The sequence below is a fragment of the Engystomops pustulosus genome, chromosome 6, assembly GCF_040894005.1.
Source record: "Engystomops pustulosus chromosome 6, aEngPut4.maternal, whole genome shotgun sequence".
In the NCBI taxonomy this organism is placed as follows: Eukaryota; Metazoa; Chordata; class Amphibia; order Anura; family Leptodactylidae; genus Engystomops; species Engystomops pustulosus.
Window position 1 is genome coordinate 86,423,887 of NC_092416.1, and position 24,690 is coordinate 86,448,576.

General features: G+C 40.4%; 1 protein-coding gene across 1 annotated transcript; it reads left to right on the forward strand.

Annotated features, from left to right (window-relative positions):
• The first annotated feature begins 427 nt into the window (after positions 1-427).
• RUVBL2 (RuvB like AAA ATPase 2) lies at positions 428-23,031 on the forward strand. Its single transcript, XM_072110227.1, has 15 exons — positions 428-579; positions 1,188-1,239; positions 2,087-2,142; positions 4,505-4,646; positions 5,044-5,173; positions 5,819-5,885; positions 7,048-7,154; positions 7,479-7,572; positions 7,921-8,044; positions 8,829-8,923; positions 9,031-9,149; positions 14,585-14,704; positions 17,882-18,011; positions 21,006-21,120; positions 22,875-23,031. The coding sequence occupies exons 1-15, from the start codon at positions 565-567 to the stop codon at positions 22,898-22,900; spliced, it is 1,392 nt and encodes a 463-aa protein (XP_071966328.1). The 5' UTR covers positions 428-564; the 3' UTR covers positions 22,901-23,031.
• Positions 23,032-24,690: the final 1,659 nt, after the last annotated feature.

Genomic DNA, 24,690 nt, shown 5'->3' on the forward strand with positions numbered 1-24,690 from the left:
GAGATGTATTTGTATATAGTGATTGCTGGGGGAGCTGTATATAGTGTTTGCAGGGAGATGTATATAGTGATTGTGGACTATATATAGTGATTGCTGGGGGAGCTGTATATAGTTATTGCTGGGGGCCTGTGTATAGCTATTTCTGTTTCTTGTCTGGACTATATTCAATGGGAGTCCCCATCAGATTTTGCGCCCCGGGGCGCCCACCAACCTTAATCAAGCCCTGTCTAACATAGTCACATAACAAACATATTCATCTAAGGTAACTGCACTGTAGCTAGGTCTAGGTAAGCTTCCCTCACAAATGTATTAGTATTGCGTCTTAGGTACATTTATAGACATTTCACACAGTATATGATAGTTTATTATCATGTTTTCTCTGAACGCTGTAATATTCAGGAATCATTGAACAATACTATCCCCCATACGACGGTTGCATCGCTCCTCCCCTAGAGGGCGTGTTTTTGCGGAATGTTTAGACTGAGTCTTGTTTCCTGGTCGGAGCGGTATCATAGTTGCGCTGTTCGCGTTCCTGGCGGTTGTAAAGTGGTGTGAAGCGGCAGCATGGCAACCATGGCGGTAAGACAGAGCAGAAGGCCTTGTGAGCCTGGCAGGGGCCAGGATACATTTATATGCTGTCTGTGTAGGGATGTGTTCTATAGCGGAGTTAGGTAGAGTACAGTGAGCGGAGTGCCTGTGTGTGGAGATTGCGCACCATGCCGGCTCATGTGTCTGTCAGCTTGTAGAGCTTCACTTTATTAGTGGACATTACAGTTCTGTTATACGTAGTAGTCCGTGCGAACGTAGTATTGGATCAATTTTTGTTGATCCTTGTGTAGGAAAGATCAGTGAATTACTTTAGCTTGTGCACCTGCAATCCAGCAGGTAAGGCTCCATTCACACCTGGTCTATTTTATTGTGGAGGGGAAGGGGTGTGTAAGATCTGCCAAATGCAGGTGTGAACAGAGCCTAACCTGTTCTTGTGATACAATCCGCATATACCCCAGAGCTGTGTTCAAAATTCTGCTGGTAGTCAATGGTAACTGTTAAGACACACCCCTCAGCGCTCTGTTTTGGATTTTCAGGAATTACGCTTGTGACATGCATCTTGCATGTCGTACGTAACTGTCTTTTATCTGAGGTCTCTTTGATGGTCTCATTCTTGATATAATGTCCTCTTCTCATAGACAACTACCAAGGTGCCAGAAGTCCGAGATGTCACCCGGATTGAAAGAATTGGTAAGTGATCCATAACACTGGTTCTTGATACCCTAATGTAATGTGATAAGTTGTTTCTCTGGAAACATGATCACAACCAGCAGATGGTATCTATAGTTACAAGGGTAGTCCTGACAACGCCCAAACTTTCAGATGCTTTTGACTTCTAGTGCTTGGTATTAGCCTGCAGTTTGATTATCATGAATGTGATCATCTTTGTTTTCTGTGTAGTTTGAAAAATGTTCCTGCCAGTAACTTTATAAAAGCAATCCATCTTTCTCTATCTATCACACCCTCCATCTGGTTCAACATGAGGGAAAGGTAAAAAGGACATTTCATGCCCGACTTTAGTGAGATTAGTTTAGTGGGGTAAAGCTGGTTACAGGCACTGCACTGTGCAGACAAGACAAGCGATTCGTGAGAAGAATCTGACCATAGTCACAAGATTTACAGTCTGAACCAGGTCGGAGCTAAACTGTAAATGGCAGAAGCGATAGAGACAAGTTTCAATTATCTCTGTGAAATGCTGTATTATTGTTTATAACAATGAATTAGAGAATGTGTTATTTTGTTATCCTAAATATATTTAAGAATCTTGTATTCATGTGAACACCACATGGTATAAAATAGAAAGGTTACTGTCCTCTTCTCCTATTGTCCTGTCCATACCATCTCTAAACACATACATTTTTTTTTTTTTTTTTTTTTTTTACTGTGGTCTTTTAACTCGTATTATTTGTGAGCCGCACACTTGTTCCTCTGTTTCTTTGATGACTCGTGGTCCTGTGTGACCTGCATACCACTGTATGTTTATTTTGTATATTTTATTTATTGGTACGTGAAATGTAGACCTGTTGTCTGATTTCAGGTGCTCATTCTCACATTCGAGGACTGGGACTGGATGATGCTCTTGAACCACGGCAGGTAATGCCTACAGCTGAAGTCTTTGAAAGTATTGATATAGGCTTTAGAGATTTTTACTGTATTTACATTAGCAAATTAATATAGCGGAGGCATATTCTGAATAGAAGAGTCATGTTTACTCCAGGTTGCTAGTGAATCACATATCCCTCTTTTGAGTGACAGGTCAGTGTCACTCTTTAATTCCTTTTTATCACCCTTATAATACAATAACCAAGTTATAACATAAAAACATATTTATAGGAATACAACCTTAGAACTCTATAACTTTAACCTGTTGGCGCTCAGCGTCCGATATATCGATATAACTAATAGCCGGCACCCCAGTGTAACACCCGCGGTTGGAGTGGGCTCTGATCACGGGTGTTTAACCCGTTAAATGCCGCATTTAACATGCCTTTGGGGAGTCTTTCCCCCACGATCCCCCCCCCCCCCCACACACACACCCTTTGTGGGGGTGCTGATCGTTGCTATAGCAACTCTGGGGTCCCATCTGGACCCCAGAGTTGCCTGCAGGCACTGCCAGTAAGATGGTGTCTCTGACTGCCTCTAAGATGACCAGTGTCAGCCTATTCATGTGCATAGGCTGACACTGCTAATACTCTGCAATACATCAGTATGTACCCCAATAACGAAAAACCAAAAATTTTATAGCCTACAAAAGGGGCCAATGAGGAAACTAAAATCCTGGCAGCTGCAAGGCGCTCCTTCCCTTCTGCGCCTCGCTGTGTGCCCATAAAACAAGTAACGGCCACATGTGGGGGGGGGGTGTCTCTGTACTCGGGAGAAATTGCAGAACAAATTGTATGGTGGGTTTTCTCTTTTTATCTTTTGGAAATGTGTAAATTTTGGGGCTAAATGAATGTATCACAATTTGACCAATCTAAATTTCACCTCCATTTTGATGTAATTACTATAAAGATCTCAAGGGGTTAACAATCTTCCTAAAAGCTGTTTCTGATGGTTTGAGGGTTGCAGATTTGAAAATGGGTTGTATAGGGGAGTTTTGATGTTAAATATGTAAACTTTCATTCAAAACGGTATTTATCCCCAAAATAGTCAATTCTGAAAATATGGAAAAGCGATATTCGATTTGTAAGCCGCGTGACATCAAAATAAATTAAATGTAAAGTAGACATATGGGAAATGTTATTCAGCAACTTATTTAGGTGGTAAATCTATCTGCCCGAAAACGCAATGATTTAGAATTTTGAAAAATGGCAAATTTTTCAAAAAATTCATAATTTTTTTTTTTTTTTAAATAAACGCAAAACTCATCAGCCAAAATTTACCACTAAAATGAAGTACAACGTGTGAGGGAAAATCAGCCAAAATTTACCACTAAAATGAAGTACAACGTGTGAGGGAAAAACAATCTCATAATTGCTTTGATAAGTAACAGAGTTCAAAAGTTATAACCATATAAAGCGACGCAAGTCATAATCCAAAAAATGGGACTGAGCCTTAAGCTGTAAAATGGCTGCGTCCTTGAGGAATTAATAGAAAATATTTTTGTGTAGTTTATAGAATCCATCAGAGCCTCTAACATGAACTCCGAGTAAAAGCAAACTAAAACATAAAGCAGTATACAGAGAGAACATACAATGGACAATCCTGCCTTAATCCTGTATTCCTGATCACTAGCAGGTCTAAGATATGTGCAGACATTCCTTCCCCTCTGATCTGTAGGGGAGGAGCTTAACTACAACAGGGGTGACATCACTTTCTCTCTCAATGTGCCCAACCTCATTTATATAATAACGAAAATATTATTTTAAAATGATTAATGTATGAATTCACAAGATAAAGGCCGGGATGAAATCCTTGTGAACTGTTCCAACAGGTAAAGGTGACAAATTTAGAGTCCTGCTGACGGGTGTCCTTTTTAAAGGAGTTTTTCAGCTTTCCGCAAATAATTCATATTTTGTGTAAGGAAACGTTGTACAATTTCCCAATTTACTTTCTGTATCAATTCCCTTATGGTTTTTAAGATCTGTGCTTACTGTCCTTCTATAGAAAGCTTCTAAGTTGCTTCCAGTGGATAGAAATCTGTCCATGTCAGTAACCTGGTAATTTCAACAATCATAATGTAACTCTAACGTCAGGGACCCTCTGAGGGCAGGTATAAATTCCTATATGTATCCAGCTTTAGACGTGTAATGATACTTGCAGCACAGCATCTGATTTATGCAGCTTTGTACTTCTACTGCCACCTGTACTGGAATTTATTACATGACCTGTATTTCTACAGCGCATGCTGCAGATCGGGTAGGTTAGGTAAAACTTGTGAAGCAAAACTGATCAGAAGGATCTGGAAGTATTGCTTGTTGTGTAATCTGTTCCCCTGTCTTCCTTTTTTTTACAGGTATCACAAGGCATGGTTGGGCAGCTGGCAGCTCGCCGAGCAGCTGGTGTTATTTTAGAAATGATCAAAGAGGGCAAGATTGCAGGACGTGCTGTACTAATAGCTGGACAGCCTGGAACCGGAAAAACTGCTATTGCCATGGGTAATTAATTTCTTCATTGATCATTTCTTCTAATTCTAAGGAACTGACAGACCAGCTATTAATGTTTGGTTGGGTTATCCATTTGTTCCGTAATTTGAACTGCTAGATCCTGGTCTTTTTATCCATCCCTTTTGCTAATGGGTGTATATGATATACTACCATATTGTGATCTCTGTAGACACTAATACGGGCTCCTTGTGGTAGTTTTGACTTGGGACTCAATTGCATATACTAAATGGCTCACCAGTGAGCATCCTGGAGTGTGCCTCAGACACAGTCGCCTTTTTGTTTTTCAAGTTACCAATTTTCCTCTTGGTGTTTGCTACATACATAGAATAATTTACCAGTTTGACTTTAACCCAGCTGAGTGTGAGTCGTCTGTCTTTGTTTTACACAGGTATGGCTCAGGCCTTGGGTTCAGATACACCATTCACTGCCATCGCTGGCAGTGAGGTCTTCTCTCTGGAAATGAGTAAAACTGAGGCTTTAACGCAGGCATTTCGTCGCTCTATTGGCGTCAGAATCAAGTAAGTGGTTTAAACGCATCACACGTTTATCACTATATTAGGTGAGGTCAGCTATTGCAGTGGTCCATTTATTAAATGTTATTCCAAGTTGGCTAATGCAGGGGTCAACAAGTCTCCTTTTAGACGAATGCTGTTTATGCCGTATGCAGGACTTCACGACCTGAAATGGATACCCCTAGACACATCCCAAATCCAACTTCATATCTGCATTAGCCAGAATTAAAACTTTGTAGTCATGTAAATCACCTAGTTCAAGTACCTGGAGTGTTGACTTGGTTCTGCCATGCCTTCCTCTTCTTCTTGCTGTCCTATGCTACAAGCTTTTTGCTATGACATCATCTGTCTCCAGTAAATCCAGCAGCTGTAAGTATAGCAGGAGGGGCCGGCAGCGATGGACAACAAGGGGATTAGGAAGGAGTTCTGAGCTGAGTAAACGCACCAGGTGCTCAAACTAGGTGATTTATATATGAATACAAATGTATTTTTGGAATCTGTGTAGGGGTATCACAGTTCCAGGAGGTGGTAAACTCCCTTTAAGTACTTCAGTTTCATAGTAATTTGTTTTCTTATTAGTGTAATTATTTTATCAGTTTAGTTATTTCTGGGTACATATTAAAAACATTGTATGTTTGATGGTTTTTGCAGGGAGGAAACTGAAATAATTGAAGGAGAAGTTGTTGAGGTGCAAATTGACAGACCAGCGACTGGAACAGTGAGTCTTTGTTGTGTGTGGTGTATTTTTCACAAACATATATATACTGTTGTGTTTTTTTTTTCTTAAAATAAATTTGCCCACCACCTATTTTTGAAATGGTGTTTGGGCTGTGCTTTAAAATCCATGCTTGCCCCCTTGGACCGGGGCAAAGTAGTATTGTAATATCACTCTCTATATTACACTGCATTAGGTTAATTCTGTTGATGTGAGGTCACCATTGCAGACCCTGTATTCCAAGAGGCAGTAACAAGAGGTGTATTTTCAAAGGGGTCAATACAACCACTGAGGGCCAGTTAACATCTGAGTCTGGTTATTTCCTTCAGTTATTGAACACCTGGTTTTGGCTCACAATCTCACAGAATAATCCCTCCCTCTTTTCCAGTTCGTAATGTAAATGGTTGTTTTCCAAACAAAATCTTGACATGCTGGGATCGTCTACAAAAAAAGACTTATAATTAGCGGCCAGGAGCCAAGGGACAAGATGTCTGGTGCTTCGGGCTGCTATTTATGCACGCCCCCGCAAAACCCTCTCCCAAGCTGGGAACATGAGGGAGGTGATGTCACGCGAGAGGCGTGAATTCTCCTTCCTTTCCCAGGGAGGTGGTGAGATTGTGCATAATTAGCAGCCCAGAGCAGCGGACATTTTGTTCCCCCCCCGCTCCTGGCTCCTAATTATAAGTCTTTTTTTTTTTTTTTTTTTTTTTTTTTTTTTTTTTTCCTAATAGGTGATCCCAGCATGTCAACATTAAAGAAGGACATTGTCTGGATTGGTGGCATGCTTAATGACTGCTCCTGAGCATCGTTCAGATAATACTAATTGTGAGGGGTAAAATTCTTGGGACAGGTCGTCTTTTTATTTAAGGATGCAAGCAAAAAGGTTGGGCTTCTTCAACATTGCCTTCTCTGTGACCTCTGATGTGTTAGAAATCAAAATGTGAACAAAACCTAACCTTATAAATTTACACATGGCTTTTAAGAATTGCATACAAGTTGGGTGAAGCTTGCCTTGTTTGGCTCAAAATAAATGCTGTAATTAACTGAGTACATAATATAGAGGCGAAATAGCCCCTAGCTGTGTACCTCCCTCCTTTCCAGTTCTTAATGTAAATGGTTGTTTTCCTTTAACAAAATGTTGACATATCTCTATTTCCCTTTGAAGGGTGCCAAAGTAGGTAAACTGACCTTGAAAACAACAGAAATGGAAACGATATATGACCTGGGAACAAAGATGATCGAATCTCTCACAAAGGAAAAGGTCCAGGCTGGGTAAGCTAAAAAAATTATATATATGTAAACAATTACAAGCAGGCCCTGACTTAAGGACAAGGGACCTCTCTACCCACGGTTACATTTTGGGATGCTTTCTGGATTCTTGTATTTTACAGAAATTTTTCTCCAAGTTGCAAAAATCATTACTGCCTGTAAACTGCTAAAAGATCTAGGTTAATAACAGATGAAGTAAGGGTTGTCCACTTTCGGTAACCTGTTTTTATTATTGGGCAGGATCCTGCTCACTTTTTGCAGTAACTCGCTTCTTTATAGGAGGATTATGTTTACTGAATGTTTTTTTATTTTTTTTCTTTTATATAGAGATGTTATTACCATTGATAAAGCAACAGGCAAGATCACAAAATTGGGTCGTGCATTCACGAGAGCACGGGACTATGATGCAATGGGATCCCAGGTACATCCTCAGTGATCAGAGAAAGTTACCTCAGAAGACTTGAATTATAAGACATGTTGGCAATGGACTATCATATATGTCTTGATGCTGGTTATGTGTTGTCTTTCTGTTGGGCTATTGTAGGTTTGGAAAAGGGCCAGCAAAATTCATTTAATTATCCTTTATTTTCCACAAAATGGAAAATGAACACAGTTACCCTCAGTCAGTGGGTGATGCATAGAGATGATACATCTGCCCTGGCAAATGCACACCAGAATGGAGTACTATCCTTGGTTGGATCAGAATACCCTGATAATGTTTTGTTTTCTATAGCAACCAATCCATTTAACTTCTTCTTTCTTCTGTCAGACAAAGTTTGTTCAGTGCCCTGATGGTGAGCTCCAAAAACGCAAGGAAGTGGTGCATACAGTGTCCTTGCATGAGATCGATGTCATAAACAGCAGGACGCAGGGATTTCTTGCCCTCTTTTCAGGTATGTTTTGGTAAGATCTATTGGCGGCTTTTACCAGCATACATACTTTAAATGGAAGACTTCAGTGTGATGTGACCAGAGCCTGATTACACACCCGTAACTTTATAGCTTTCAGTGTGTGGTCCAGTTGATGCATCTCCATCTACCTTTTATAAAAATTAGGTGTTTCTTTGGGTTCCCTAGAGGGTCTGATACCAAGTCTGATTGCTCTTAAAATGATCTGCAATACTGCTATGTATTGTTTACATTGCTATTCTTTTCTGCCTCTTTCACACAAACATATTAAAACTGCCTGTTTTCACTCACTCACTAGTTTACACTTCATAGTGATGGTATGAAATATTCCATGCCATGAAAATGGTGAAAAAACACATTTGCGTTGTTTTTTTGTGGGCTTGGGTTTTATGGCTTTCGATGTGTGCCCCAAATGACATGTCTACTTTATTAGGTACGATCGCGGGGATACCAAATTTATATCAGGTTTTTAAATGTTTCCCTACATTTACAAAAATTTGATACCTCTTGTACAAAAAAAATGTTGAATAACTTTTTCATACTTTGGTGTACAGAGCTGTTGGTGGTGTCATTTTGTCAGACTTTTGATGACATTTTCAATGCTATGATTTTTAGGATGGTACGACCTTTTGATCACTTTTTATAGAATTTTTTTTATATTTTTCGAAATGCCCTAAAAGTGCCATTTTCGACTTTGGGAGCTAAACTATAAAGTCACTTACAATATTTTATTTGACAAAAATAATTCCTGACCCTTTCCTCTTTCCAGGTGATACAGGAGAGATCAAATCTGAGGTCCGGGAGCAGATTAATGCAAAGGTGGCAGAATGGCGAGAAGAAGGAAAAGCAGAGATTATCCCAGGGGTGAGGACACCAGTGTATTTGACATGTGCTATGTAGTAATGACATGTACAAATTTCTGCTGGGTGAACTTCAGTTCCTCATGGCCTCTCCTACCTATCCTGTTTTAGGTCCTTTTCATTGATGAAGTTCATATGTTGGACATTGAGTGTTTTTCTTTCTTGAATCGGGCTTTGGAAAGTGACATGGCTCCAGTTCTTATTATGGCTACTAACAGAGGCATCACCAGGTAAGATGCTGATAAACATAACTTTATAAAAGGGGGTTGAATGACAAATATGTAATGTACTTATCATTGAGGGAGTAATGCACTTATGATCTGAAACCACCAACACTGGAAATGGAATGAGACGTTTGTTCTGCTCTATGACACTTTGAGCTTTCTGTCTGTGCAGGAAAGTGCAGCTTATACCATTTATTTAACATAACGTGCAGTTACTTGTACAGCTTGTGGATAGGGTGCTACTGAATGAGGAGATGGTTTATGTCTGACCTTGACATAAGCCATCAATCCTGAATTGGTTTTGTAGGTTTGAGGTATGGATTACCCATATTTAGGATTATTATTTATGAGCTTGATTTACTTCATGTAAATGTCTCACTTTTTATCTCCTCTCATTTGTCACCACTGGTGACTCTGTTTGTGCCAGGCATGTGTGTATTATGGATTTGTGTCCAGTGTTGTAGCTGGACTTGGAGCAAACTGCTGTAATATATAAAGAAGTCTGCTACAGTATTGCTGTATTCAGTGAAGCGATATTGCGCAGGCATGTCATAATTTTACAGCCTGATGGAGGGTGGCTGTGATAAGGGCTATATTGAAACATGCTGCAATACAATTTTATTACATTATATTGTAAGCGATCAGCCCGGAAAAATAGAACATAGAACAGAAAAACAGAACCATAATTAACCCCTTAAGGACGCAGCCATTTTACAGCTTAAGGCTCAGTCCCATTTTTTGGATTCTGACATGCGTCGCTTTATATGGTTATAACTTTTGAACACTGTTACTTATCAAAACGATTCTGAGACTGTTTTTTCCCCACATGTTGTACTTCATTATAGTGGTAAATTTTGGCTGATAAGTTTTGCGTTTATTTACAAAAAAAAAGAAAATATGATGAATTTTCTGAAAAATTTGCCATTTTTGAAATTTGAAATCATTGCGTTTTCAGGCAGATAGATGTACCACCTAAATAACTTGCCGAATAACATTTCCCATGTGTCTACTTTACATTTTCACCATTTTTGAAATGTCTGGATAATTTATTTTGATGTCACGCGGCTTACAAATAGAATATCGCTTTTCCGGATTTTCAGAATTGACTATTTTGGGGATAAATACAGTTTTGAATGAAAATTTACATATTTAGCATCAAAACCCCCCATATAACCAACCCAATTTCAAATCTGCACCCCTCAAGCTATCAGAAACAGATTTTACGAAGATTGTTAACCCCTTGAGATCTTCATAGTAATTACATCAAAATGGAGGCGAAATTTAGAATAGTCAAATTGTGCCGGTTATACGTTCATTTAGCCCTAAAATTTACACATTTCCAAAAGATAAAAATACAAAACCCACCATACAATTTGTTCTACAATTTCTCCCGAGCGCAGAGACCCCCCACATGTGGCTGTTACTTGTTTTATGGGCACACAGTGAGGCGCAGAAGGGAAGGAGCGCCCTGCAGCTGCCAGGATTTTACTTTCCTCATTGGCCTCTTTTGAAGGCTGTAAAATTTTCGCTTTTGCGCTATTAGGGCCATGTGACGGCATTTTTTTTGCGGGATGAGATGCTTTTTCCAATGTTACCATTTTGGGGTTGGTATCACCTATTGTTGAAAATTTAGGAACTTCTTTTTGAGAGCAGGAGTAGAAGAGCATCAATTCTCTACTGCTTTTTTTACTTTTTTTTTTTGTGGTGTTCACCGTATAGACTAATAATCATATTATCTTCATTCTATGGGTCGATACGATAACGGGGATACCAGACACGAATATATTTTCTTGCGTTTTACTAAATTTGTAAAATAAAACCCTATTGTGGGGAAAAATCTATCATTTTTGTATTGCCATTTTCCAAGTGGCATAACATTGTTACGTTTTTGGCTACGGAGCTGGTTGATGGCTTGTTTTTTGCGGGACACGTTGTACTTTGCACCAGTATCATTCTAGAGTACATATGTTTTTTTGATCACTTTTTATAGCATTTTTTGTGGGATTGTATAGGTAAAAATCATAATTTTTGGAGGTTTTATAACAGTTTTCTTTTACGGCGTTCATCGTGCAGGTTCAATAATTATTTATTTGTATTCTACGGGTTGTTACGGACGCGGTGATACTATATATGTGGGGTTTGTGTTATGATTTAGACTTTTTTTTTAGTTATATGTCTCTTTATATGTTTTGGGGCTTTTGGGCATTTTTGGTGATTTATTACTTTATTTTTTTATTGAATAATTTTTTTTTTTTTTTTACTTTTTCACTTTTTCCACCATGGGAAATGAACAAGCAATAATCTGATTGCTTGTTCATAATAATACCCTGCAATACTTATGTATTGCAGGGCATTATCAGTGTCAGCCTATGCACTTGCATAGGGTGGCACTCTGCCAGTAAGATGACGTCATAGACGCCATCTTACCGGCAGTTCCTGCAGGTAACACTGGGGTCCAGATCGGACCCCAGTGATACCGTAGCAATGATCGGTGCCCCCCGAAAATGATTCGGGGGGGCCGATCGTGGGGGAAAGACACCCCAATTGCATGTTAGATGCCGCGGTCGCGATGACCGCGGCATTTAACGGGTTAATCACCCGCGATCGGAGTCAGCCGGCACCCCGTCTTTCCTGATGCTGGTTCGGCTCAAATCTTGAGCTGAACCGGCATCGGCTCAGCGTCCGATATATCAAAAAATACAGAATTTCACAGATAAGTCCAACCTGTCTCTCTCAGTCCTGGTGTACACAATTTTGGTTGCCCTTGGACCTGACCCTAAATTTTCTGACTTTAGGGTCAGGTAGACATATTGTTTTCCTGTCTGACGCTACACTGTGCTGCTCTCTGCCTCTAGCTCCCACCCTTGCGTTCCAGGACGAGCTCGCACACACTGAGACTTCCTACCACAACATTTTGAGGAGTAAAGCTACAGGCAGATAAGATCTTTATCCAGGAGGGGGCATATAGCTCAGTATGTCATGGCTATTGTAGCATAGCTGAGAATGTTCTGTGTAATATGTATCTCCTGGATCTTATCATCTCTAATCTGTCTGCTCTTTCATGTATCCTCTGAACATACACTTTCTGTGTGTCAGATACTAGTGAATATAAACCTGTAACCTGATAATCTAAGCAGACACCTCATGATCCATCTATTTCTGTTTGCTGACAATGGGGTTAGAGTCCCCACCCACACTCTGGAATTTTACACTGACCATCACTGAGTGATAGGAGCAACAATAAAACTGATTAAAATTGTAAAGTAAGGGGTTAAACATTATCTTTGTGTAAACATCACTAGGGGATTGCATTTTGAGAATTTAATGGGCAAACCTCTATAATTTTTAAATAAAAAAATTATCGATGGGTTGAACGGTTCCCAAAGATAGTATTGCTAAGAACGTCTGCTTGTCCCTTACCCCCATTCCCTGCTACAACTTTGGATCCCTTGGACTAAAATTCTACGTGCCAAGGAACCAGAAATGTTCACAGTATAAGGCGACCCGGGTATAAGCAGAGACCCCTAATTTTACCACCAAAAACTGGGAAAAACTATTCACTTGAGTACAAGCCGAGGGTGGGAAATGCATTGGTCGGAACCCCCCCCACCCCCAGTATATAGCCAGCCATTCAGCTCCCGTGTAGTCTACGGACAGCCAGCCCCCGCGTTTTGTGCTGAAAAATTCGGCTTATACACGGTATATAAGGTAATAAAATCCCTTCTGACGAACTTTAACAGTTAATATCTGAAGTTCCCTACCACCTAGACCTAGCCACTTATCCAAAATTAGAGCCCTCTGAAGTGTGCCCTCCCTCCACCACCATAGCTGGCATGACACAGATGATGCACATATGTAGAAGCTTCTCACACCTAACAGATAATATTGACTAATACTGACTTTATCTGTTGCTAAATTTTGAGAAGTTATAATGTTATGGAATGTTCATGTTATTAACCCTCTGCTACCCAGAACGGAGAGCACACTTGCTCTCTGTCATGTATGGAGCAATGTATTTAAATAAATAAATTGCGCAAAAAAAACAAAATTGCGCAAAAAGACGAACATTCACTCCTCTTTGCCTAATGTAGCCACATAATTACATCGTGACCCAGAACATGTCCAAAAAGTTATATGTAATACGGAAAAAGACACACACTTTTTCACAAGTTTTATCACATCCTCAATTATTTATACCAATGGCGTTCTTACTCAAAATCTTATGAACCTGGGAAGGTTCCTTTATTGTGTTGCTAATTCAATGGTGTAACCCTTATCTCATTAGCTTTGTTCCTGGATACATCGTTTTTTAAATTTAGGTTACCATTGTATCGGGCTGTGTACAATAATATATCTCTGTGCTAATATATCGGTACTATTTTCTCCAAAAATTGTTTACAGATTCTGGGGAACATGTACAAATAAAATAAAGCATTACAGAGTAAGGCCTCTTTCACATGGCCGTAAAGGGGATGTATATACGTCGGATAAACGTCCCCCATAGGCCGGCAATGGGCGGCACCTTACCGTTTCGTAGCCATCAAAAGATAGGACATGTTCTATCTTTTCTTGGCATACGGCTCTGTGCGCCATATATCGCTATGGAGAAGGGCGGCGGTGAGCAGTGCTCACCACCTCATCCTCTCTCCGGCACCGCCGTGCTATGGAATTGCAGGCAACGGCAGTGTGAATGCGCCCTAAACAATAGGAGTGTGAGGGCCCTGCTCTCAAGAGCTTAGTCTGAGAAAGATGGGGTGATACAAGAGGTGTAAGAGCTTGTATAATGTTCCAGCTATTAGATTGTGAGCACCATGGGGACAGGGACTGATCTGGCAAGCTCTGTGTAGCACTGCGGGATATGTTGGCGCTATATAAAAAAAAAGGTATTATTAACTTGCCTTGTCTTTGCGATCCATCATTCTCCATCCTTCCAGAAAAGCCAATTAGGCAAACGTTGCTTTGAGGTATTTGCTTTTTTCATCTGGACTTGTTTATTTACACACACATTTCTTTGGATGTATTTAAAGTCATTCCAAGGCCTCTGTCGAGCATTGCTCAATTCTAAGCTTCCAGGGTTGTCCAGGATTTTTATATACAATATGTACGGCATATAAAAAGCAATAAAGATTTTATACTCTCCTTTGCCAGAGCTCCCATTCCATTCTTCTCGCTGCTGGATTCTGCCTTAATACAGTGGCCGGCAGTGATGGGGTGTCGATAGCCATGCGTTCCTGCTACAGATATCGATGTGATGTCACCACTGGTCTCTGTATACAAACAGAAGCTGTTAGTGACTGATGGACTTGTAGTTGACTGGGAGCTCCAGACAAAATGAGTAGAAGCTCTTTATTATTTTCTTTAACTGTTGGTAAATAGCAGTCTGTGCTGTAGATGAAGTTGGTTAGAGCTCATTGAAGATTTCTAAATGTCTATTCCCTCAGGATCCGTGGCACAAATTACCAGAGTCCACATGGTATCCCTATTGACTTGTTGGATCGGTTACTGATAATTTCCACATCACCATATAATGAGAAGGAAACAAAACAGATCCTAAAGATCAGGTGAGTGAATTTGATTCTGTTTCTTGTATTTGGTTTATGTTTAGTAATTTTTAATTGCAGACTCCTTTGGTAACTGTTACAGCTAATCATTGTAGCCTGGGGATAAAGTAAATTACCAACATCCAGAGGTTCGTTTGTAACAAGGGTTCGTCTTTAAGTCGGTTGGCCTTAAGTAGGGGGCCGCCTGTACTGCAGTACCCTAGCATTACAGTTTATGGTAGGAACAAACAGACCATCTAGGGTTAATGTACCTTAGACGGTCTAAAAAAATTGTAAAAAAAACAAGTTTAAAAAATAATTAAACCTAAAAATACAAACCTAAAAATGCACCCTGGTAGTTAAAATAAAAAATTGGTTTTGTTAAATAATATCCAGTTGTGCAGGATTAGCTTTGGTAAAGTCAGATTAATGGGCTTTAATGGATCAAGACATGGAAATACAGCCTTAATCACTTCACGCTCCATGCTGTATATGTATCGCCAGTGGTGCGGGGACTGTATGAACAGGGCTCATCAGCTGAGCCTGCTTCATACAGAGGTGGGATCTGCTCCGCATTGCATGGTGCTGGCACCGATCGCAGGTATTATCCCTGCTGATACCGCCAGCAGCATTTAGTGCGGGCGTCACCGTCTTCTATCTTTGTTTCCGTTTTGCTGCTTCCCCAAACGTCATTGTGTGTGTGTGTGTGTGTGGGGGGGGGGGGGGGGCGTGATCAGGTACCGTGACAGCCACTGTGTAAAAATGCCATACACAGGTAGCCCCCAGGTAATTTACAAGATCGGTTCTGTAGGTTTGTTTTTAAGTTGAAATTGTATAAAAGTCGGAATTTTATATTTTGTAATTGTAACCAGAGCCAGAATTTTTTGGTCTCTGTGCCAATTGGATTTTTTAACTTTTGGGTTTGTCATAAGAATAAGGATTAACAATAATTTTTAATTGCAGACTCCTTTGGTAACTGTTGCAGCTAATCATTGTAGCCTGGGGATAAAGTAAATTACCAACATCCAGAGGTTCGTTTGTAACAAGGGGTCGTCTTTAAGTCAGTTGGCCTTAAGTAGGGGGCCGCCTGTACTGCAGTACCCTAGCATTACAGTTTATGGTAGGAACAAACAGACCATCTAGGGTTAATGTACCTTAGACGGTCTAAAAAAATTGTAAAAAAAAACAAGTTTAAAAAATAATTAAACCTAAAAATACAAACCGCCCCCCTTTCCCTAGAACTGATATAAAATGTAATAAACAGTAAAAATCACAAACACCCTAGGCATCGCTGTGTCTCAAAATGCCTGATCTATCAAAATATAAAAACTATTATTGCCGGTGCTGAACCCCATAACAGAAAATGGTACCCAAATGTCTGAAATGCAACTTTTACATCAATTTTACATTACATAAAAAATGTATTAATAAGTGATTAAAATGTCGCACAGTGCTCAAAATGGTAGCTCATCTTGCTAAAAAATGACACCTCACACAGCTCCTTAGACCATAGTATAAAAAGGTTATTTGCCTCAGAAGATTTTTTTTTACAATCGGAATTTTTTTTTGAAAATGTATTAAAGCACAAGAAAAGATGTATAAATTTGGTATCATTTGTTCCATAAAAAATAAACTTTCACACAGCTCTGTACACTGAAAAATGAAAAAGTTTGTGGTTTTTTCACTCATTTCTCACTCTCCACCTTCAAAAAAAACCATGTGTCCTTTAGGGGTAAAAGAGTAACTGTAACGTTAATGATAGTGTTGGCACAGCTAGAGAGCCTTTGACAACAATTCCTTCGATGCCTGTATCATGCTGCTGGTTTCTTCCTAGCCTGAAATACAACCTGGTATATCTATCATCTCTTCTTATAAAATCATATTCTGCTATTCCTGAAGTTGGTGGGCACTTCCTGGCTGTGACTTCAGCTGAGGGCACTAAGGGATTTCACATAGATTGAGACAGCGTGTTTTGTAATTGGACAACCTAAAGCATGCAAGTCGCATACTTGTGGCATCACTCAAGGTCCTGTTTTGTTGCTGCTGGCAATATTGGGGACTGCTATTCTCCTGCCGGCTGCAGATGGCACTGCTCTCCTACTGCCCCTCCCAACAAGCTCCGCCCACTCATCTCCAGTCTAGTATGGATTCCCATGGTTACCAGGAAGCATGACAGAATGAAACAAGAAGAAAACCTCTGCTAGCAGATAAACACCTGCAGATGGCTAGTTGGGGTAAATTAGAGAATTGCTAATTGAAAGTTTTCAAAAACAGGAATGACATATGCTTCATTTAAAATAAACAAACTCGGCCTTTCTTCAGCACAACCAAAAACAAAAGGAGCTTGTCTGAGCTCTTACTACACGCAAGTCAAACCTTGCCTATCCCAGCTCCTGGAAAAACCAGTCCTGGAAAAACAATGGCAGAAACTCCATTGCAGTTGTATTTTTTTGTCTCCTGCTGAGCCAAGACCTCACAGACCACCAGTCCGCACCTTTTTATGCAAGTGCAGCTGATTGCACAGTCATTTGGTCCAAAAACACCTTTTATTCTGGCTATTACTAAGAGCTGGCCATGGAACTACAGTGGATCCTGAGACATAAAAGACTAAAATTTAGGAGGGATTATATTTGCTATCAAGGACTTACCTTGTCAGCATCACAGTGTATATTTATATTTTATCCACAATTGGAGAATTCCTTATTGAAAATTCATGGAACACTTCTTTTCCTTTGGGTTAGAACATCTTGTATGGTTGCACGAGCCCTCCACATGGAGTCAAATCTCCTAGCACAGATAAGACCTGCTTCTGTTGCTCATTTGATGCCAAAGTGTGACAGACATTGTTTGTCTACTAAAGCCAATTAGTGGTCTCACTGATTCTGTGTTTAAATAGTAAGGCCTCATGCACATGACCGCATATGGGGCCATGAGCTATTCACACAAATTGCATCTAGCTCACAGTCCCCATAGAGGTCTATTGTGCACAGTTTCATTGCATTCAGTACACTTTGTGTGGCCCCTCACCTCTACCTGGCTGGAAATTTACCCTGGTTTGTGGCCTGGTTTTTGAATACGTTCATGTGCATGAAACCCAAGTACAATGCATGAAACCTGAGGCCAACTTTTGGAAACCGGCTGTCATAAGTATTTGTTGGTGCTGTTTACACTGTTGTGTTAATGGATGCTCTCATTCAGGTGTGAGGAAGAGGATGTGGACATGAGTGAAGATGCTTATACTGTATTGACAAGAATTGGTTTGGAGACCTCTCTGCGATACTCCATACAGCTCATCACTGCCGCAAGTCTGGTGTGCAGAAAGAGGAAGGTAAGACATCTTCTTACTCGCTCAGCACAGGAGAATCTGAAGATTGATAACTCCTATACCTGCAGAACCATAAGTGTTTTACTAATTATTTAAAGGGAACCTGTCACCAGGAGACCCATTTTTAGCATTCCCCAGTCCCCAAAGAGCATAGTAAATACACTGCCAAGGTGTTTTTGTATTAAAAATTGGTTTTACAGAAAAAAAGATGTTATATTGTACCTTTCATTAGCATCTGCTGTGTGACTAGGCACTCGCCCACTGGGAGTGGCTGGAAAGGAGCAGTCCCCCCCCCCACCCTTGGGAAACAGCTTCTCCATGTGTCCTTTTCAAATATATAAACACCCATCACTTGGCTTAGCGACGCCCCCTGCTCCTCTACAGCCAATCTTGAGTGTGGGTAGTTATTCATATATTTGAAAAGGTCACATGTTTCCCAAGGGTGGGGGGGAAACTGCTCCTTTCCAGCCCCTCCCATTAGGCAACTTCCTAGTCACACAGCAGATGCTAAAGAAAGGTACAATATAACATCGCTCTTTTTCTGTAAAACCAATTTTTAATACAAAAACACTTGCAGTGTATTTACTAGGCTCTGTGGGGACTGGGGGAGTGCTAAAAATGGGTCTCCTGGTGACAGATTCCCTTTAAGGACATTATTTCCCTAGCGGCATGTAGCTTCTCTTGTGTGCTTTGCCTCACATCTGCTGGCACTAGGGCTGTGGCAGGAGAACTTGTGAAGAGAGAACTGGATTGATAAAACTGAGTCACAGGGTGCCCCCTGTGTACAGTACAGGGGAGTGACCGTAATGAGTGAATACAATCCTAGGGTCTATGTCAGTGGTGGCGAACCTATGGCATGCGTGCCAGAGGTGGCACTCGGAACCCTCTTTTTGGGCACCCAAGCCATCAACATAGCACTCGATATACAACTAAAAGAATCATCATGCAATCCCAGGCGACTCAAGAAAAGCTGCTCTCAGTGCTATTTTAAAGCAACACATTCTTGATTGCTTGGGACTGCAGGAAGAGGTAGAACATGTGCAAAGGGGAGGATTATCTTTAGAGCTTCTCTAGGCTTCTTCCTGTACAGTGGGACCATAGCGAGATGCTATAACATTAGTCCAAATTTGCCCTTCTTTTTTCAACTGTTTTGTTGTCCTCTAGAGGACGATATGATTAAAAGTTGTGGTAGAACAAGTAGCAATATATAACTACTTAAATTGCCGTGCTGGCACTTTGCAATAAATAAGTGGGTTTTTGTTGTAGTTTGGGCACCCGGACTCTAAAAGGTTCGCCATCACTGGTCTAGGTAGAGGCAGATAGGAACACACAAGCTTTGATGAGGTGAAAGACCTTTCTGAACCAGGAGGTTTTACTATACATTTCAAGAAAGTGGTGCCTAACATTCAACACACTTTACAGAAAAACTTGATGTAAAGTTTCCAACCACAAACATGAATGACCTTTTAGGTCTAACACATGAATTTTATGAGCATTTGTAAGGCAGGTAATAACATTTAGTCAAAGCGTGGCATGGGAAGCTAGAGTCCCTAAACGCACCCAGATCAACCCTGTTCATTATCTCAATAGTGCTTACCAAACAGAAGTCAGATAGTCTACCCTGTGTTAAGGTTTGACATGTGGCAGAACAGGACATATACCACATGCTTTAATATACACTCACCGGCCACTTTATTTGTTACACCATGCTAGTAACGGGTTGGACCGTAACGGGTTTTGCCTTCAGAACTGCCTCAATTCTTTGTGGCATAGATTCAACAAGGTGCTGGAAGCATTCCTCAGAGATTTTGGTCCATATTGACATGATGGCATCACACAGTTGCCGCAGATTTGTCGGCTGCACATCCATGATGCGAATCTCCCGTTCCACCACATCCCAAAGATGCTCTATTGGATTGAGATCTGGTGACTGTGGAGGCCATTTGAGTACAGTGAACTCATTGTCATGTTCAAGAAACCAGTCTGAGATGATTCCAGCTTTATGACATGGCGCATTATCCTGCTGAAAGTAGCCATCAGATGTTGGGTACATTGTGGTCATAAAGGGATGGACATGGTCAGCAACAATACTCAGGTAGGCTGTGGCGTTGCAACGATGCTCAATTGGTACCAAGGGGCCCAAAGAGTGCCAAGAAAATATTCCCCACACCATGACACCACCACCACCAGCCTGAACCGTTGATACAAGGCAGGATGGATCCATGCTTTCATGTTGTTGACGCCAAATTCTGACCCTACCATCCGAATGTCGCAGCAGAAATCGAGACTCATCAGACCAGGCAACGTTTTTTCCAATCTTCTACTGTCCAATTTCGATGAGCTTGTGCAAATTGTAGCCTCGGTTTCCTGTTCTTAGCTGAAAGGAGTGGCACCTGGTGTGGTCTTCTGCTGCTGTAGCCCATCTGCCTCAAGTTTGACGTACTGTGCGTTCAGAGATGCTCTTCTGTCTACCTTGGTTGTAACGGGTGGCGATTTGAGTCACTGTTGCCTTTCTATCAGCTCGAACCAGTCTGCCCATTCTCCCCTGACCTCTGGCATCAACAAGGCATTTCCACCCACAGAACTGCCGCTCACTGGATGTTTTTTCTTTTTCTGACCATTCTCTGTAAACCCTAGAGATGGTTGTGCGTGAAAATCCCAGTAGATCAGCAGTTTCTGAAATACTCAGACCAGCCCTTCTGGCACCAACAACCATGCCACGTTCAAAGGCACTCAAATCACCTTTCTTCCCCATACTGATGCTCGGTTTGAACTGCAGGAGATTGTCTTGACCATGTCTACATGCCGCCATGTGATTTGCTTATTAGAAATTAAGTATTAACGAGCAGTTGGATAGGTGTACCTGATAAGTACCGGTGAGTGTATATGGTAACCAGAAAATCCCATCATAATAGTAGCAAGACAAAAGGGGATATGTCTTTCAGCAGTATGATGTGTGGATTTGAAGGAGGTAACTGGTTGTTGGTTCTTTTTCAGGGTAATGATGTCCAGGTTGATGACATAAAGAGGGTTTATTCTTTGTTCCTTGATGAATCTCGATCAACTCAGTACATGAAAGAATACCAGGATGCCTTCATGTTCAATGAAATGAGTAAGTATTCCAATTGAGGCATGGGCTGTACACCCAAACTCTATCCTAAAAGTTTCCTAATTGTTCAAAACCTAGAATCAGCCTTTTATTACCTTACTTCTGTAAATGATGTTAAGCTCTGTATAAAACGGTGTGAGGTTTTTCTAGGATGCGTAGAAACTACAGCAGGTGCTGCCCTGTTCATAGCATTGTGGTAGACTTTTAGAGAAGACACTATTATAACTTGTGGGGTGATGTGGAAGCTAGTGGACTTGTTCATTATTGTATATTTTTATTGCGCCCTTCATAAAAATTATGAAGTATCCCCGCATCCCAAAAGTCCCATCCTATAAAAATTTTAAACGGTTATTCCCGGTGCTGAACCCCATAACAGAAAATAGCACCTAAAAGTGTATTTTACAACACTTAAAAAAATCTGAATAAAAAGTGACTAAAAGGTCATAAAGTCCCCAACACGGCAAGGAAAACATCAGCTTGTCCCGCACAATATTATGCCTAATACAGATCCCTACTCCAAAGTATGCAAAAACGATTAGCCACAGAACCTGGCAAAATTAAATGCTTTTTTTTTTTTTTTTTTTTTTTTGTAAAATTTTTTTTTTTTTTTTTTTTTTATAATCCATTAAAATGTACCAAATTTATATAGGTTTTATTATCCCCATGACCGCACAAACCTATAGAATAAAGGGGAGGTGTCATTTGGAGCATACAGTGAAAACCGTAAAGTGTCCACAAGAAAATGGTGCAATGCATTTTTTTCTACAATTTCATCGCATTTGGAATTTTTTTTTCAGCTTCCCACTACACGGCATGGAATATAAAAATATTGTCACTAGGAAGGACAATTTGTCATGCAGAAAACAAGCCTCCATACAGCTCTTGGTACTGAAAAGTCAAAGTTATAGATTTTTAAAGACTGGGAGTGAAAAATGGAAACACAAAAAATTTAAAATGGCCTGGTTTTAAAAGAATTTTACCACCAGGATCACTGATTGTACACCAAGCACACTGACATACTGGTATATTTTCCTTATGCCAGGATCCACTCTTCTTTTTAGCTTATTACCTTATTTTACAGTCTCTATAGCTTTTAATGGAACCTGGAACCCCTCAGGTTCATTTGAATAATTTTTAAAGCCTCTTTTTCTTAAAAACAAGGGTATAAGAAGCTTAAAGAAAGGTGGATCCTGCCAGAAGGGGCACACACCAGTATGTCCGTTTGCGAGGTTTACAACCCTTGATCCTGGTGGTAGATTTCCTTTTATGGGGCTTAACACTGCAGGTCTTCTCTTCTTCTTCTTTTTTTTTTTTTTTTTTTTTTTTTTCCCCTTTTTCTTTTGGTGTATTACTCTGTGTTTTCTCAAGTGACAGTGGTGTTCCCCCTCAATAAAAAAAAAAAAAAAATTAAAAAAGCTAAACGGCAAAGAAATGGTTAAAAACTCATGTACTGATTCATAAAACGGTAACAAACCCTCAGTATGTCATTCAGTCATTAGAGAAGCATGGCTTCTAGCATGGAAGACCATTATAAGGGAATCTCTCTGGACTGAGGGGAGCTCTGTCCTTTGCAGAAGCCCCAGGATCTACTAAATATATAGATTCCTCATGGTAGATTTTCTTTAAATTTATTACAGTTCTGAAGAAGAAGAAAGAAAATTGACTCTTTCCTTTTTCTGCATTCCATTTCTTATTTTCTTATTTTTCTCAAATTTGTTTGGCTATTGACATTAAATATGATTTTTTTTTCCCTGCAGAAGGAGATACGATGGATACCTCTTGATGATTGATGAAATGGATGAGAGTACTTGTTGTGGTCACTTGCCCCCTCCTGTTTCGTTTAGACTTCCCTGTTGTTTCATGCCTTAATTTGCATTCCTGTCCTTTTTTATTAAAAGAAAATGTAAAGAGTTACTTGCCTCTGTATTACAGCTTTGGTTGTGTTGAATATATCGGGGGGCATTTATATAAATTGTCCTTACCTATCTTGGTTTCCGACCAATGTCTTATGAGGTACATATTTCTGTGTCGAGAGCCAGTTTGTATTCTGATATACCATTTTTCTCTTGGTGTAGTCTCTACCACTTTTCAGTGCCCAAAGAATGGAAAGAACTGATATTGTGTCTGAGCTTCTACACCATGAAAACTACGCCCCTTTTTAAAAAGGAACCAAAGGGTGTGGTAAAATTACAATTACAGAAAGAAGAAAAAGCCAGTGGGAGCACCACAAAAAGGTGGACACCCCATAGTAAATGCGCCAATTGTGTCTTGTGTACATTATATATGTCCTGGACAGGTACTACTCCTTAAGCATGCATCCCTGGCATGGCCAAGTTTATGTCTTAACTTTCTTCCTCAGGGTAAAATGTCTAGATACTATAGAGCAGTGATGGCGAACCTTTTAGAGACCGAGTGCCCAAGCTACAACCAAAATCCACTTATTTACCGTGAAGTGCCAACATGAAATTTTAAGCAGTAACTTATTGCCACCTGTTCTTCCACATCTTTCAATCGTATCAGCCCTAGAGGGCACAGACTCTCATTGTAGCTTCTCACCAGGGACTCTCTGTAGAGGAAGAATTGAAAGTCCAGCAGTAGGATCTCCAAAGATAATGCAGCCCTGTCCACACCTTCTCACTTTTCCTGCAGTTCCAAATAGCCAATGAAGTGTTGCTTTAAAATAGCGCTGAGAGCAGCATCCCTTAAGTCGCCTGGGACTGCAGGAAAATTTGGAGGATTTGTTCCATTCGGGTGAACTTTGTCCTGGGCTGACAACCCAACTGCCCACAGAAACGGCTCTGAGTGCCACCTCTGGCACCCGTGCCATAGGTTCGCCACCACTGCTATAGAGTAATAGATGGAGACATCTGAAGTGAAGCTCCTCCCTGCTGCTTTTGAATTTGAATCATTACAGGCAAATGATTCTTCTCTGTTCACTCACATGACTTTGGAGGACAAATGGGCGAGGTTTTACATAAACCTGAATTGTAGAAAGGACATTTTATACTCTGCCCAAGAAGGGCCAGTAGTTTAATCTGGAAAGATCCCTTTGATGGAGACATGACTGCCCTGATCCAAAACTGTCTGTGTAAATCTAATGTTAGAGAAAATTTCTGGGGCACAGGGAAGGTGGAATATTCCTTGGTTGGGACTCCATCTTTTAGTAGCTAGAGCGAAGTACCACCTTGTCTCACATTGGTGGACCATTACCAGGTTATTACTTTGTTGATTGGAACCGGAATATATGGCAGATTCTGCCGATCATCTACAAAGTACAGACCGTTCAATGCCATTTCTGGAAATTCCATAACTTCAGTAAACTGCATCACAGACCTCTTACTTTATGAACCACATAGCTTATTTGCTGTTTCCATAACTATCTACCTCTATGGGAGTTATGGAGGCAGCGTAGAATAGCCCTGCTTGTTTTTTTTCTATAATTCCTCCCCACCTCTAAGAGGGAGGGATGGTGTAATTCTCGTCTTTGTGATTTCCTGAGGCTCAGCCATTTGTAATGTCAAACGAGGCTACCAAGTCTCTATATTCATGTATTTTGTAACTTTTAATACCTTT